The following is a 13,074-nucleotide window of genomic DNA, read 5'->3' as shown; positions in this document are numbered from 1 at the left end:
TCACTCTTGTCCAATAAGGATCTTCTTTTCCCCGCCTGCTTATTATTAATGCATCCCAAAGTGGTCAAACGTTCAGCTTTGTGACCCCTTTTAAATTAATCCGACACCTTCCAAAGTAGATTTAGATGGAGTTCATGTGGAGTGCCATTCTATGAGCGATCATAATTCCTTCAGTGTGGTGTCCTAAGCATCATCATAATCTGTTATTGTCCCGTTTATGAGATTGGAGTCCTCTGGGTTTCGATTATAATGTGGGGGAGGTTAGATACATTTCAATTTGCATGTATGATAATGGGGAAGAAGTACATGTACAACACTGACCCTACATTACAAGGAAAATTATAAGGATAATTATTTTCAATGTGAAGGTAGGAGGTGAGAACTATTTAGTATTTCGACTTTAGGTGTACGTGCAGTATCCTTCATGTCCACATGTAGGGGTCAGTGTTGCACCATGCTCCGGGCTTGTCCAGACAGTGGGACCTAAACAAGGATTTGGAGCTTATCTAACCCCTGCCAAGCCAGACAGCTCTAAATCTACTCAGTAAAATCCAATTCTACATAATTAATCTAATATCTAAACTGGGCATCTCACGTACTTGTCAAGAGAGAACAACAAGGGCACAAAGTGGAAATAAATGAAAATGTTTCAAGGCGTTTTTTTGTTTTTTATATCAATTGGTGTATATATTGAAATAAAAAGGAATATATCTGCATGTTTGGGATTTTACCAGGAAAATGTGACGAGATGAGAGTATTTATAGAAATCTACAGGGTTTCAATCAGGGGTTAGCCAGAGCACAAGGAAGGCTCACGTCACGCAGTCTGTGACAGCCAGAAACCTTCCTCTCCTGGGTAAACAAACAGGAAAGGGGTGGAGGACAAAAGTGTTGTGCAGTAACCGTCTTAGTGCGACGTGTGTTTATCCTATCATGCCCGGGTTTGAATTGTGATAACAGATGACAAAATTGCCCACAATTTACTCAGATGTCCTCCGGCTGCTGAGAAAGAAAATGCTATCCCTTACTATACCCAAGAACAATAGACTTCAAAACTATCAACAAGGTACATTTACAATTACATTGATTGTTCTGTAGTGCCCTCGTGCCTTTATGGTCACATGTCTTGTATATATACTGTGTTACATCACCCATATCAGCAGGGAACGCGATACCAGGATGTTTGCCACATTTCCCTCTGCATCCAAGGATGCACTTTATGAACTTTTAATCTGCCACCTGTGAATACTGGCTTTAAAATGCTCAGAAATGAGAGTGCAATCAAGTACCCATGTACCACAAGCAATGAGGAGAGCATGCATATTTTAGTAGCTATAACATATTCATAATGCATTTCACATAGGAGCTTCATGGCACTGTCATTTTTAGAAAGTGCACACTGGTGTGTTAAATATTTACTGCAGGGTATTACAGAAGCACTGCACCTCCACTCCTAGTTACTAGGATGATTATAATAAAATGTTACTCTGTAAACAGGGCATTAAGAGAATCACTGGAAGAAAGATTATCTTACACAATGCACATTTTTATTATATTTAAATACACAGTCATAGTAATAATTGCTCTACGTAAAAGGTTTCTAAATTATTTTACATTTCATACAGATACTTTGCAGTGTTTACAGTAGCAAAACTCTGTAAATATATTTGTCTTATATATATATACAGTATGTATATCATGGTGGATTAAATAATGAGTTACAAAGAAAGGGGTTGAATAAGAGGTGGCGGTGACAGAACAGTGAATAACTTTTCCTTTGGCCCTGCGGTCCATGTTTTATCTCCATGACGACTCTCGGGATGTCAGGACTGCAAAACACACAAAAATAAGTAGGGATGATGATCCCTTTGTTTAGAAAACATTTTCCAGCTAAGACACAGCAGGAGAGACCAGGGTCAATCCAGATATTCACACATGCCTACATGAAAAGCACGATCTGACACAAGACCAGTTATTGGGTATGTCCTGAAGTCTTGTAGTCAGAGTAGCTGTTTGGGACAGAATTGTTTTTTAAGAAAACAAACACTGAGATATCTGTAGTTTCCCAAGTAAGGAGCGGTTGTATAATCCCACAAAGAAAACAGCACACAGTAGACGGTAAGGAGAGAGTGCACACGTCACTTTGACCTGTCAGCATAATATAGACATAATAAGATGCTAAGTGCTATGATAAAGTAAATATTAGTTTAGGTGGTTTGGACGGTCATTTGTGAAGTAAAGACAGCCGATGCAGTGAAAATAACAGCTCCCCACGTCCGCTTGATGTTTGTTGTAAGGGCTTAAGGTAAGTAAGCTCATTCTAAATCTACAGTACACTGAGGCACAATACAAGTTATGACAGGTCAGATGTTATGTGTGATGGCAGCGAAAGAACCAGACGCATCCATCCCAATGGAGCAGAAAGAAAGATAACTTAACAAGCCATGGCCTTTGTTGCGCTACTTTTGAAATGCATCCCCTCTTATAGCGTGGAGCTCGACAAAAATAGACTGGCAAAAGCTAGAAGCTCCTAAAATTAAATTATCTTCGAGCAGAGCAGAAAGATGCATTTCTCTGTAGGCCAACCAGGGCCAAGGCTTCACACAGGAAGAGAATGGGACAGTGCAATACATTTTGCAGAGCCCTTCCGGGAAAAGGCTCTTGCTCTTTGGAAGTCAAGCGTCACCAAAGTACAAGGCATTGTATAGATACACCCCATCTCACATATAAATAGTATCCATACATAAAAGGCAAACTGAAATGGCATTGGTCTCATATCTTTCCATGTCACAGTATAAAAACAGTACTACAATCAGAATGTCTGCTACAGTCATTCCCAGTGCAATGATTGATTTGTTACGTGTAGATACGGCGAAAAGCAGCCGTCGGTAGACGACTGTTGACTTGAGGGTGGGAAGGCCGCTCTGTATTACAGAGGGGGGGGGGGGGGGGGGGGGGTTAAGAGAAAGTTCCCAGATGTAGTTAAGTATAACGTAAGCAGCTACTTGTCCGTCAGTCCGGAAGCAAACAGTGAGAGAGGAGAAGGGCGGGCAGTAGAGATAACATGGAAGGATAGATAGACCCACAGAGTTAAAGCAGGGACAGGTGAGAAAATGCAAAGAGGAATGTGTTAAATCAGCTGTAAAAATGACAGACAGGAATCAGCAAAGACTGAGAGTTAGGCGCAGAAGAGAAGTCTTTTAGCCTTTAAAAGGTAGAGCACAGGAAAGCTGCTGAGAAGTAGCAGTGACCTCCACCACACAGATGATTCCACTACCCAACACCAAGAACGGCAGATGTAGCCTTAAATCCAAACAAACCGGGGTAGAAAGTATGGGGGCAAGGGACTCTGGGACCAGGGGACGGGCAGGGCAGAAGAGGAGCAGAGCAAGATGGACTTGGGAAGCGGCAGGGTCTCACACATACACACCCTCAGGGTTGAGACTGGACACTAGAGGGTTTTGCAGGTTGCGTGGATGTCCCAGGAATTGTTTGGCAGTGGGGCGAGGCGGCGATTCCACTTGAGTTACACTGTAGCCTGATGGAGAGACAGAAATATCTTTAGAGGGCAAGTCATTTGGTTGAGTACACAATGTTGAGTTTGAAAATATATTTTTTGTTTCCATACTTCCATTCCTGTATCCATCCTGCAGAAGATGTGCCAGTTCTAACTGCTCCAGTTGCTCCTGAAGCTCTGTGCGTGAGTGGGTGTGTGCTGGCAGGACACCTGTCTGTTGAATGAATTGCTGCAGGTTACACTGCCTCAGCTCCTTATTCAACTCCTCCAGCTCCTCCTGTTTGGCCTGAGATGGAAAAGACTAAGGATTAGTGAGGAAAACAAAAGGACTTGAAAGCTCACAATCAGTCAGCGATGACTCACTGAACACTGACACCATGTTTGCCTATAAAAGGGCGCAGCATATGAAAATGGGATGGGATAACAGGCCTGTTAATCAGTTGATATAATTATGTTTTGCATGACATTAAACTCCACGCTCTCCCAATGTTTTTACTGTTCCTTACTATTCTTATTTGTAATAAAGTTTAGAGTAACAATAAAGTTTGTAACTAACTAACTTTATTGATAACTGTAATCATAACACACCAACAGCATGATTAGAAGTATTAATGTATTTAAGGCAGGACTCCTGTATTTTGCCTTTATGTCACATTACTTCTACTGTAAATGCTAAGCAACATTTTACCATAAGGGGGCAGCAGAGTCTACATGTCTGGTCTCAAGCCGCTGAAACAGACCATCACCCATCATCAGACCATTCAGCTACAACGAATCATCAAAGTCCCACGATTACCATAAGCATTTTTGTATAATTGCATCAGATTCCAGCCCGCCTGAGACATAAAACCGATACACGGATACATAACAATGCTCATTTGCCTGCTGCATTTCAAAGTTGTCTTAATCGACCAGATGCTGGGGGAGCAAAGATATTCATGAGCTCCAATTATTGACAACGTGGAGTTCAGAGATGCTCAATCAAGACAGTGGCATCACCTTTGCTCCCACAGATTAAACGGTGATGCACACAAGCAGGCCAGTCAATCGGTCTTAATCGACTATCTATTTGTGCTTAATCAATGTGTCTGCACACAGTACAGGAAGCATAGTTCCCAACCCCAGTGTCTGTGTGTGTGTCTGTGTGTGCACATGTAATTTATATTGGACTGCGGCAGCGTGCTGAGGCAGTTCACACCTGCAGGTCTGCCCTCCATTAGCCTAATGACAGAAACGCTGTGCTCATCACCACCAACACTTAAACACTCGGCAGGCAGCTCCGACCCATCAGCTAACTGATGACTGTATACTATATACTATATATTATACTGTATTATGTTCCCATAATGTCGTGTCATTTACAGGAAATAAAAGCATCTGGTTTCTTCCAGGTGATAACTGCCTGGGTGGCAAAATGCCTCTCTGGTTACTTTCGGATTATATACCATTGCAGTCCTGTTATGACATGGTGGTACATATTATACCGGTGTGCTGTTCTGCAGCAGGATGCTTTCTATATAATTGGCAAATTGATCATGACACTGTCCCTTTCTGTCCCATCAATCGAGCACTAAATCTGTTGAGTTCACCCCCAGAGTCACACACATCCCCATGAGTATGACTGACTGAAAAGCAAACAAGATTACCGTTTTGTTCTAATCAGTTATTACTTGTAGCCCAGTGGATTGAGTATGGGACACAAAAGGTCTTCCAGTCTGGCTCGTCTTTGCTAATGAAGACATGAAAACACTACAGTACAAATGTTTTCAGTGTGCTCCATTTCCTTGTGGTGAAACGTTCAAAAAACGCCATCTACCGTTCCACAATAAAAGAGGAATTTAATTATTCACGCACTTCAGTCTGAATGAGCTCTCTATAGCGGATACCTGAGTTTTGGGTTTCATGTAGATTATGAGGAAACTTGAGTTTCGCTTCAAACTGGGTTAGGCTTTTATTGATGCAGTTGCGTCTATGACAACCACCAAATGTAAACAAACAATGACACCACAAACTACCATAAATTGAGGTCGAGTAGATCCAATAAAAGGGGCTTTTGTTCTACAAATCAATCCTCTTTAATCTCTTTTTACACAGGGTACAAGAATATGTAGATACTGGCAATGTAATATTAACACCATTTGTAACCACATGCTCAGAACATGCATAAAAGTTGATACATGCAAAACCAGTTCGGCTACACTGTAAATATTTCTTCAGACAACAAAACATTTTCATACAAAAGGTAGGATATGAGTGTACAGCATTAATTCAGTCATCGTAATTTCTTGGATAATTATTTATATATAAAAAAGGCCACAATAAATCATGTGTTCAAGTGTCTCTGCACTGTCGTTTGTCTGCTGCAGTATGCAGGTAGGAGAGGGATACAGTTTTACAGTATAGATGGAAGAGGGTTCGTGCTACACCCCTCAAATGACAACACACGGGCTGATGCAGATTTTATAGCCCTTTCTCAAGAACCGTCACCTCTCTCCTTACCTGCATCAGCGACTCTGCCTTCCCCAGAGCCTTGTCAGTCTCAGATAGGTGCTCCTCCAGCTCTGTCCCGTGATTCTCGCGGCTCTGGAGCTCTGCCTTCATGACATCGAGAGACTCCTCGGGCCCGTTGGCTTTCCATTCAGTCTGGCTCTCCCGCTGGATCTCTTGCTCCAGCTGGGCAGAGCGCACGGAGAACTCGTGGAGCCGCCGTCCGCAGTCGTCCAGCTTGGCGTGGAGCTCCCCCAGCTTCCTCCTCATTCCCCGCTCCCTTTCCACCTCCGCCTGAAGCTCCTCCTCCCAGTACTGCTCGTGGGCAAGCTCGGCCTGGTTCCTCCGCACAGCTTGCTCCATAGTTTCCATTTCTTCTTGCAAGTGGGCGTCAGAAACTGGTGAAGGACATGGAGATGAGTAGGGACGCTCCCAGGTGTGTGACTCCCTCTCTAGGGTGTCTAGCTGGGCCTCCATAGCCCTCAGTCTCTCCTGCTGCTGAAGAACCTTCCTAAAGACCTCCTCTTTGGACGGGCCTATAGGAGGTGATGGAGATGGGGATGGGGATGGCACATGAGGGGGTACAGGGCTGGGAGAAGGGGAGGGGGAGGCTCTTTGCTCTGGAGAGTCCCGAGGAGACCTCTTAAACTGTTTGGCTTTGGTTTTAGGAGAAGTGGAAGGCCCCAGGTTAAAGGTGAGTGCTTTCTTAGGCTGGCTGCGTTTCGAAGGCTCTGGCTCAGGATGCTTGGGCAGTGGGGGTGGAGTTGGTCTGTCCTGTTTTGGGCTGGGTCCGTCGCTGCTGCTAGGGCCAGTACGACGCAGGAAGAACTGAACTTCACTGCCATGTTGGCCTAATTTAGCCAAAGACTCCAGAGGCTTCTCTGTGGCCAACAGCTGCTTCTCTGTATCCCTAAGACGCTGGATGAGAACATAACGGCCTGTCTGACCTGGGGACAGAGAGAGACAGAGAGTGAGTACAAATATATACACCTACATACTGAAAGACAAACACAAACTACATTGCCTAAAACACTACCATATCACATTGAAGAAGCTGAAGCCGTTTTATAAAGATTTCTAATATACAAATCAGTCAAGACCTTTCTTCTCCTTCAGTGTAAATTGGTCTGACTCCTCCCATTGCTTCTACTCAAGTAGCGCTAAGTGAACGAATGACATCAGACGCATTATGGTGATGCTGAGGCCTTATAAATCTCTGCCTCTAAGGATTGGAATAAAAGGCTTCTGCGTAAGACTTGCACAACATGTAAAAAATGTTCAAATAAACTGAAGTTTCCACAAGGACCTTGAAATTAGGACAAGCCCTCCCTGATGACTCGGCAGGCAGCTCACTCATGGAAGGAGGAGAGTGCTAAATCTGGATTTATGTTGTTCAACACTGCTGCAGCATGAGGCTCGAATAAAGCGGGAGGATACAGGGACAGAAAGCCGGCTCAAATCCAAACTCACCCCCTGACAATCTGACAGAGTCCTCAATTAGGGTCAGTGGAGAATGAAAAGGTGAGTGCAGAACCTTAGCATTTACAAGTACTCGTATCTAATCACTGAAGGCTGTAAGATGAACTGATCAAGAAGACAAACAAGGTGCCAAGTAACAACAGCTTGGATGCTGATATCACAACATGATGACCCCATGATTTTACAGCAGATAAGAGTTTGAGACACTCACCAATGGCCTGGGCCAGAGCGATAACTACATCCTGGCAGGATGTCTCCTCAGACAGGCCGCACACGACCCGCACCACTCCGTCCACCCACACTTTGAGCTCCATCTGGGACCAGGCAGGGTGACGGGTAAGATGGTCTTCAAAAAAGATCACTTCAGCTTGGCTCGTCTCAACTCAACACTGCATGGCACGGACTTCTGAAAGACAAAAACAGAGAGACATGTCATGTGTGTGTTGATATGACTGATTATTTATCCACAAATCCAATTTTCCAGTTGTAAGAACAGACTTTGGTGACAATAATGAAACAATGGACAAAAGAACACCACACTGATGTTCTAAAGGCTTCCCTGATCATGATGTAATCTTACCCCAACATGTGACACAACTTGTTGCAAACCAAAACACAACACACTGGAAGTTGTCACATACACAGATCCCCTCACTTCAGTCATTTTGTCGAAAAAACTGTTTCTACACCAAACAGTGCTGACATCACAAATGTACTGTGCCGAGCGAGAGAATGATTGAATTGTACATTTCCAGACCGGCATTCAAGGGGTAGAGCAGTGTAGCATTATGTTAACTTCCTAGTGGTTAGTTAAGAGCCCCACCAGTATCTTGTGGACCTGGAAGCATAAATGCCAATCTGTAACCCAATTAAACGCTCTGCTGCCCTCCTTCAAAGCCGTTATGATAGCTTACTGCCGAGGGGAACGGACAGGGAAAGTGGAGCAACTCAAGTGTGTCTATGTTTGGGAGAGGGTGTTTGTGCGGGTAGAAATACATAGAAACATGGCAGGAGAGATAGAAGTGTGTGTGTGTGTGTGTGTGTTCCTCAGATTGATCCCCCTCAGCACGACCAGAACTGGGTCTCATCAGACTTCAGAGAGCAGATCAGCAGGTTGCCTAACGCGTCTGTGCAGCAGGTCTAACCTAAATTAATATTATGTTCAGTCCTCCGTCTGTACTTTTACAGCTAAGCTTCAAAACAAGGTAATAAAATACCGCAGTGCTCATAAAAAGTGAAATGCCTCGGGCGGCGGTAGGATTATCTATACAACTTGGCACAGTAAATTAAACTTTGTAGCCTAGGTGGGTAAAAGACAACTTTTCACCCAGAGTCAGACATATGATGTTCTCTTTCTGTCTGTCCCTCTGGTTCTCAATGGGAGGTGTTTAATACTGAGCCCCACCGTTATCTTACCCCTCTCATTCAATGCCTGGCTCTGCTCCACTGGCTGCCTATAGGCAGCTGCTTTGGAGGAATGCACTGACTTCATCTGCCAGCCGGAAGAATTCCTGCTTTTCTTAACAAAGCCCTCACCCCTCCCCTCCTCTGCCACTGACCTGGCTGCCCCGCGCCACCATTACTTCTCCACTGTTTGGACGCCAAACACCAACTCTGCTGGGGAGCAACAGCCTATCTGATGTGGCAACAACATCACACAGAACAGCTCAACATGACACCACATACGGGAGGGACTGTCGGCACGGCTCAGAGATTGAACCTGCGGATCACCATCACAGAAAACAAGCGGGAGATAGAGAGTGATGATCACATGTTGTAGAAATTCTTTTGAGCAATGCGAGCGTGTGGTGATCTCATCTGGAGAGAAAGTTTGATATGAAAAAAGAGAGTGCTTACCGAAATCACCCAGCAGAGATTTCAACAAGCGGAGATGTCACTATTGTTTTTTCCAAGGGCACAGACTGTGCTGTGAAGCAATACATAATTAAGCCTAACTGGTTGAGTCACAGGGTCTGTAGACAATCATTTATTTCAGCTATGAGGCTTCTTTCTTTTTTTCTAAACACCCAGCGGTGAACAGGAAGTCTCAGAGTGACTAAAGTGTAACAAAGACTATGAACTCTTGACATTTTAGTCGAATACATACCTGCATTTATAGGGAAAATAGGTCCCACCTATCTTAACTGGATTTGCTGTTATTTACATGCAAACTAACTTGCAGTCCGTACCTCACAAGGTTTCTATACTTGATTTCTATGTACCTAACAATGTCGTTAAATAAGAACACAAACATCTCCTAGCTGAGAATGTCACTCTCCCATGATGCTTAGTTCTTGTCCCTCCTGGCTTGTGAAATGTGATAATCGGCACTAACAGGAAACAAACAGGCCTGTGAGTCTCAGGTTGCTGTCTATTCTCTTTATCAACACTGAGAACCAGACATCCGCCTGACCCAGCTCCTTTTCACAGCGCAGCTCCTGTGTCAGTTCTCATTGAAATACAGATGCAGGAGAGTCACCTTTACACACCTTTTGTGAAATGTAGTCTCAGAATCATGAAGCGTACCATCAACGTAGGCTCTGAACAACGATAATAGGGGCTCAACAGTCTGTCAATCAACACACTTGTGATCCAAAAAGGAGGGATAGTTTCAGCAAATGCTGTCGACAAATACAGACTGCTTTGCACGTGTTCACAGTCACTATGCACACACACCCATTCTAATGCAAACCAATACAATGCATCATTTTATCCATATGACAACACTCACACTTCCACACCCCACCCTTTAACCTCAGGTCACCCCCAAAATAGAAAAACAACTCCCACCTCTACTTTCACCCCAGCCCCAGCCAACCACCCACCCGTAACAAAACAGGACAGTTTTGTATGTCACATATTTTCTCAAAGGAAGAAATCAAGAAAATATACAATCACTTCGGAGGTAATCGCCAAACTGAAGCAATCTCACACACCAGGCTCAGACACAAGCACATCCACAGAAAAAAGCCACTTGAGGAGCTCAAATTGAATAAATCTAATAGAAGAGTCATACTGTATGATAAAAGGGAGAGCAAGAGAGACAGTGAAGGAGCCAGACAGTGAGCAAATGAGAAAGGGAGAGAATAAATGTGGGGTGGAAAAAGTCTGACAGATATAGACAGATAAAGAGTGGTAGAGAAAAGAGCAGTGATTGGAGCCATGTGCCATTCCCTTCTCTCCCCTCTCATCACCGCTCACCCATCCAGCTAACCCGCTTTGCGTCTTTCATCACCCTGTCTGTGGCTCTGTCTGTCTCTCTTCAATAACAGCCTCCCGGCTCCTTGTTGAATTCGACTCAAGGCAGAAGAGGTTAGCTTCACAGCCCTGGGCAAGATTTGGCTCGCCTGTGTGCCATAATGTGTGAGCAACAGTGTCAGGCTGTGAATTGATGGGCCTTTTTGGACAAGCTGAGCACAGAGAAGTGTCTGTATATCAAATCTACAGCATGGTGGACACCCAAACACCACTTATTTGTTTCCCTTACACATAAGAATCCACAAATAAGACACTAATATATGCAACATAACACACACACACACACACACAAGCACAAAGGCACTTACTAAACATACAGCTGGACAGACACACCCTTAAAATGGAATACTCCACGCAAGGGCGCTACAAGTCCAGACGAGAAGCCCGCCTACGCAGGCGTGACACTGTTTACGCAAGAGTGTTTTAAATAAGAAAGTTTTAGCGATAATGCATGTGCATGGGGAGTAGACGATGATATGAATGAGACTTGGATTATACTGCACAAAATTGTGTGAGTTTGTAAACGGATGTTTCAAGATAGTTTTGCTGTTAAACGCTGCCCCCATTTATTTCAATGTCATCAAGACTTTTTGCTTTCAAGAATTCAAGGTAACACGGGGTGAGTAATTGTTATACAAATAGTCCTTTTTGGGCTGAAATATTCCTTTAATCTTCAATTTCCTTTGAAGAAGTTTGAACAATTTATTTCCGTTAGTCATAAGCAGTATTAGGCAGCCAGCGGAAACGAGTAAAGCCCATCAAGAAAACTCCAAGCAAGGTTATTAATGTGCTGTTGCTTCTCAATACCTGAGCCCTAAGGCTACATGAAGAGTAAGCTTACTGGGTGTGCACGGGAAGTATAGAACTCTGTGTCATGCTAGAGCAATGGTCAAAGGTCGAGTAGGCATGCGTTCATGTACAAGCCTGTACGCGCAAGTGTGCTTGCAAACAGACACGCCATTTAGGCATATCTTTACGAGATGTTGCTCCAGTGATTACTGCGTTATCTCTGCAGCAACAGAGGTCCAGGGAACAATGGCAGGCGTAAAGGACCGAGTGTACATCACACACCGCTTCTGATCTGAACCCCAGACAGATACACAAACACAACAAGTGTAGACAAACAGTTATCCCTATCAGTATCAACATAGAGAATAAGACCCTGGCCCAGGCTGGTTAAAGTGTACATAATAGGTTAGACATTGCTGTTAAGAGGACAATGAACAGTGCTGGGAGAAGCTGTGTGCTCTGTGCCACTCCGGTCCAGGTTGGCAGAGACACACAAGCACTCAAAGAGCCAGTAACACGCTGGCACCGAGCAGCCTGGCTTCATCTGTACTGCAGAGACACTATTGTTGTTCTGGTTCCACGCTCAGCAGACAGTATTGCCTCTTTTGTGGCCCCTGGCATCGCCGGGTCGTCTGCCGTGCCACACCAGTTTTTAGTGCCATTCTGCCGTGTCCACATGTTAGCACAGATAAAACTAATAAAAAGGGAGAACAGATACTTTCTTTTGTCCTCCCTCGACTCCCGTTTTGCATTCTTTATTCCTCCTCCCCCTTCTTCGTCATCCAGTGTTTCATCTACCAAGTGAGCACAGTTTATGTGTTCAAAGACCAAAGGTCCATAACATGCCCGTAGTTGAGCGCAGCACAATAATTATTCATAATGGCAGCAAATTATTCTTTTGCTTCAGTAATTACAGCTGGTTCTCTGTGGAAAACTTGTGATGAATCACAAGGGGATTCTCAGTCACAGCTTCATTACACAGCAGCAAGAAATAATGTCTAATGCCTGCTCATACAGCGGCTAAAAAAGTGTGATAGTACATAATGCACAAACACACACACAATAATTGAAATCAAAATGTACCTTTGACATCATTTCTGTCAAATGGATGTTGTATTTGTACTATGTTGTTTATCCTGTACACACGACATCTATTGCACGTCTGTCCGTCCTGGGAGAGGGATCCCTCCTCAATTGCTCTCCTTGAGGGTTATAACATTTCCCCCCCTTTAATTATGGGGTTTCATTTAGGAGGTTTTTCCTTGTGAGGTGCGAGGGTCTAAGGACAGAGGGTGTCGTATCCTGTACAGTCTGTAAAGCACACTGAGACAAATGTATCATTTGTGATATTGGGCTATACAAATACATTTGATTTGATTTACCTTCCAGTAGTTTCAACTGACTTTGATCATTTCAAAATGCATATACACATATACAGTAATGTGGCTCAGAGTTCTATCATGGCCTGTGTGACTGCTTACATGTGGACATAAGTACTCAGGTGGTGCTGGAAGCAACCAACCATCATCATCATTATTAACGATG

The 13,074-nt window shown here is 43.9% G+C and overlaps 1 protein-coding gene across 3 annotated transcripts in view; it reads right to left on the bottom strand.

Moving 5' to 3' along the window:
• Positions 1 to 1,524: 1,524 nt before the first annotated feature.
• The window catches only part of rassf7a (Ras association domain family member 7a), a 34,001-nt gene continuing 22,451 nt past the window's right edge, over positions 1,525 to 13,074 (bottom strand). For all 3 annotated transcript variants that reach the window (XM_029434038.1, XM_029434037.1, XM_029434039.1), the window contains 5 exons: positions 7,694 to 7,888; positions 6,016 to 6,950; positions 3,628 to 3,802; positions 3,430 to 3,537; positions 1,525 to 1,828 (listed from right to left, as the gene is read on the bottom strand). In XM_029434038.1, coding sequence (XP_029289898.1) covers positions 1,797 to 1,828; positions 3,430 to 3,537; positions 3,628 to 3,802; positions 6,016 to 6,950; positions 7,694 to 7,796 — 1,353 coding nt within the window. In that variant the 5' untranslated portion in view covers positions 7,797 to 7,888 and the 3' untranslated portion in view covers positions 1,525 to 1,796. The remainder of the gene's footprint in view (positions 1,829 to 3,429; positions 3,538 to 3,627; positions 3,803 to 6,015; positions 6,951 to 7,693; positions 7,889 to 13,074) is intronic.

Source organism: Cottoperca gobio, chromosome 6 (genome assembly GCF_900634415.1).
Source record: "Cottoperca gobio chromosome 6, fCotGob3.1, whole genome shotgun sequence".
NCBI classification, from domain to species: Eukaryota; Metazoa; Chordata; class Actinopteri; order Perciformes; family Bovichtidae; genus Cottoperca; species Cottoperca gobio.
The sequence above is the reverse complement of the archived record's forward strand: the minus strand, read 5'-3'. Positions and strand labels throughout refer to the sequence as shown.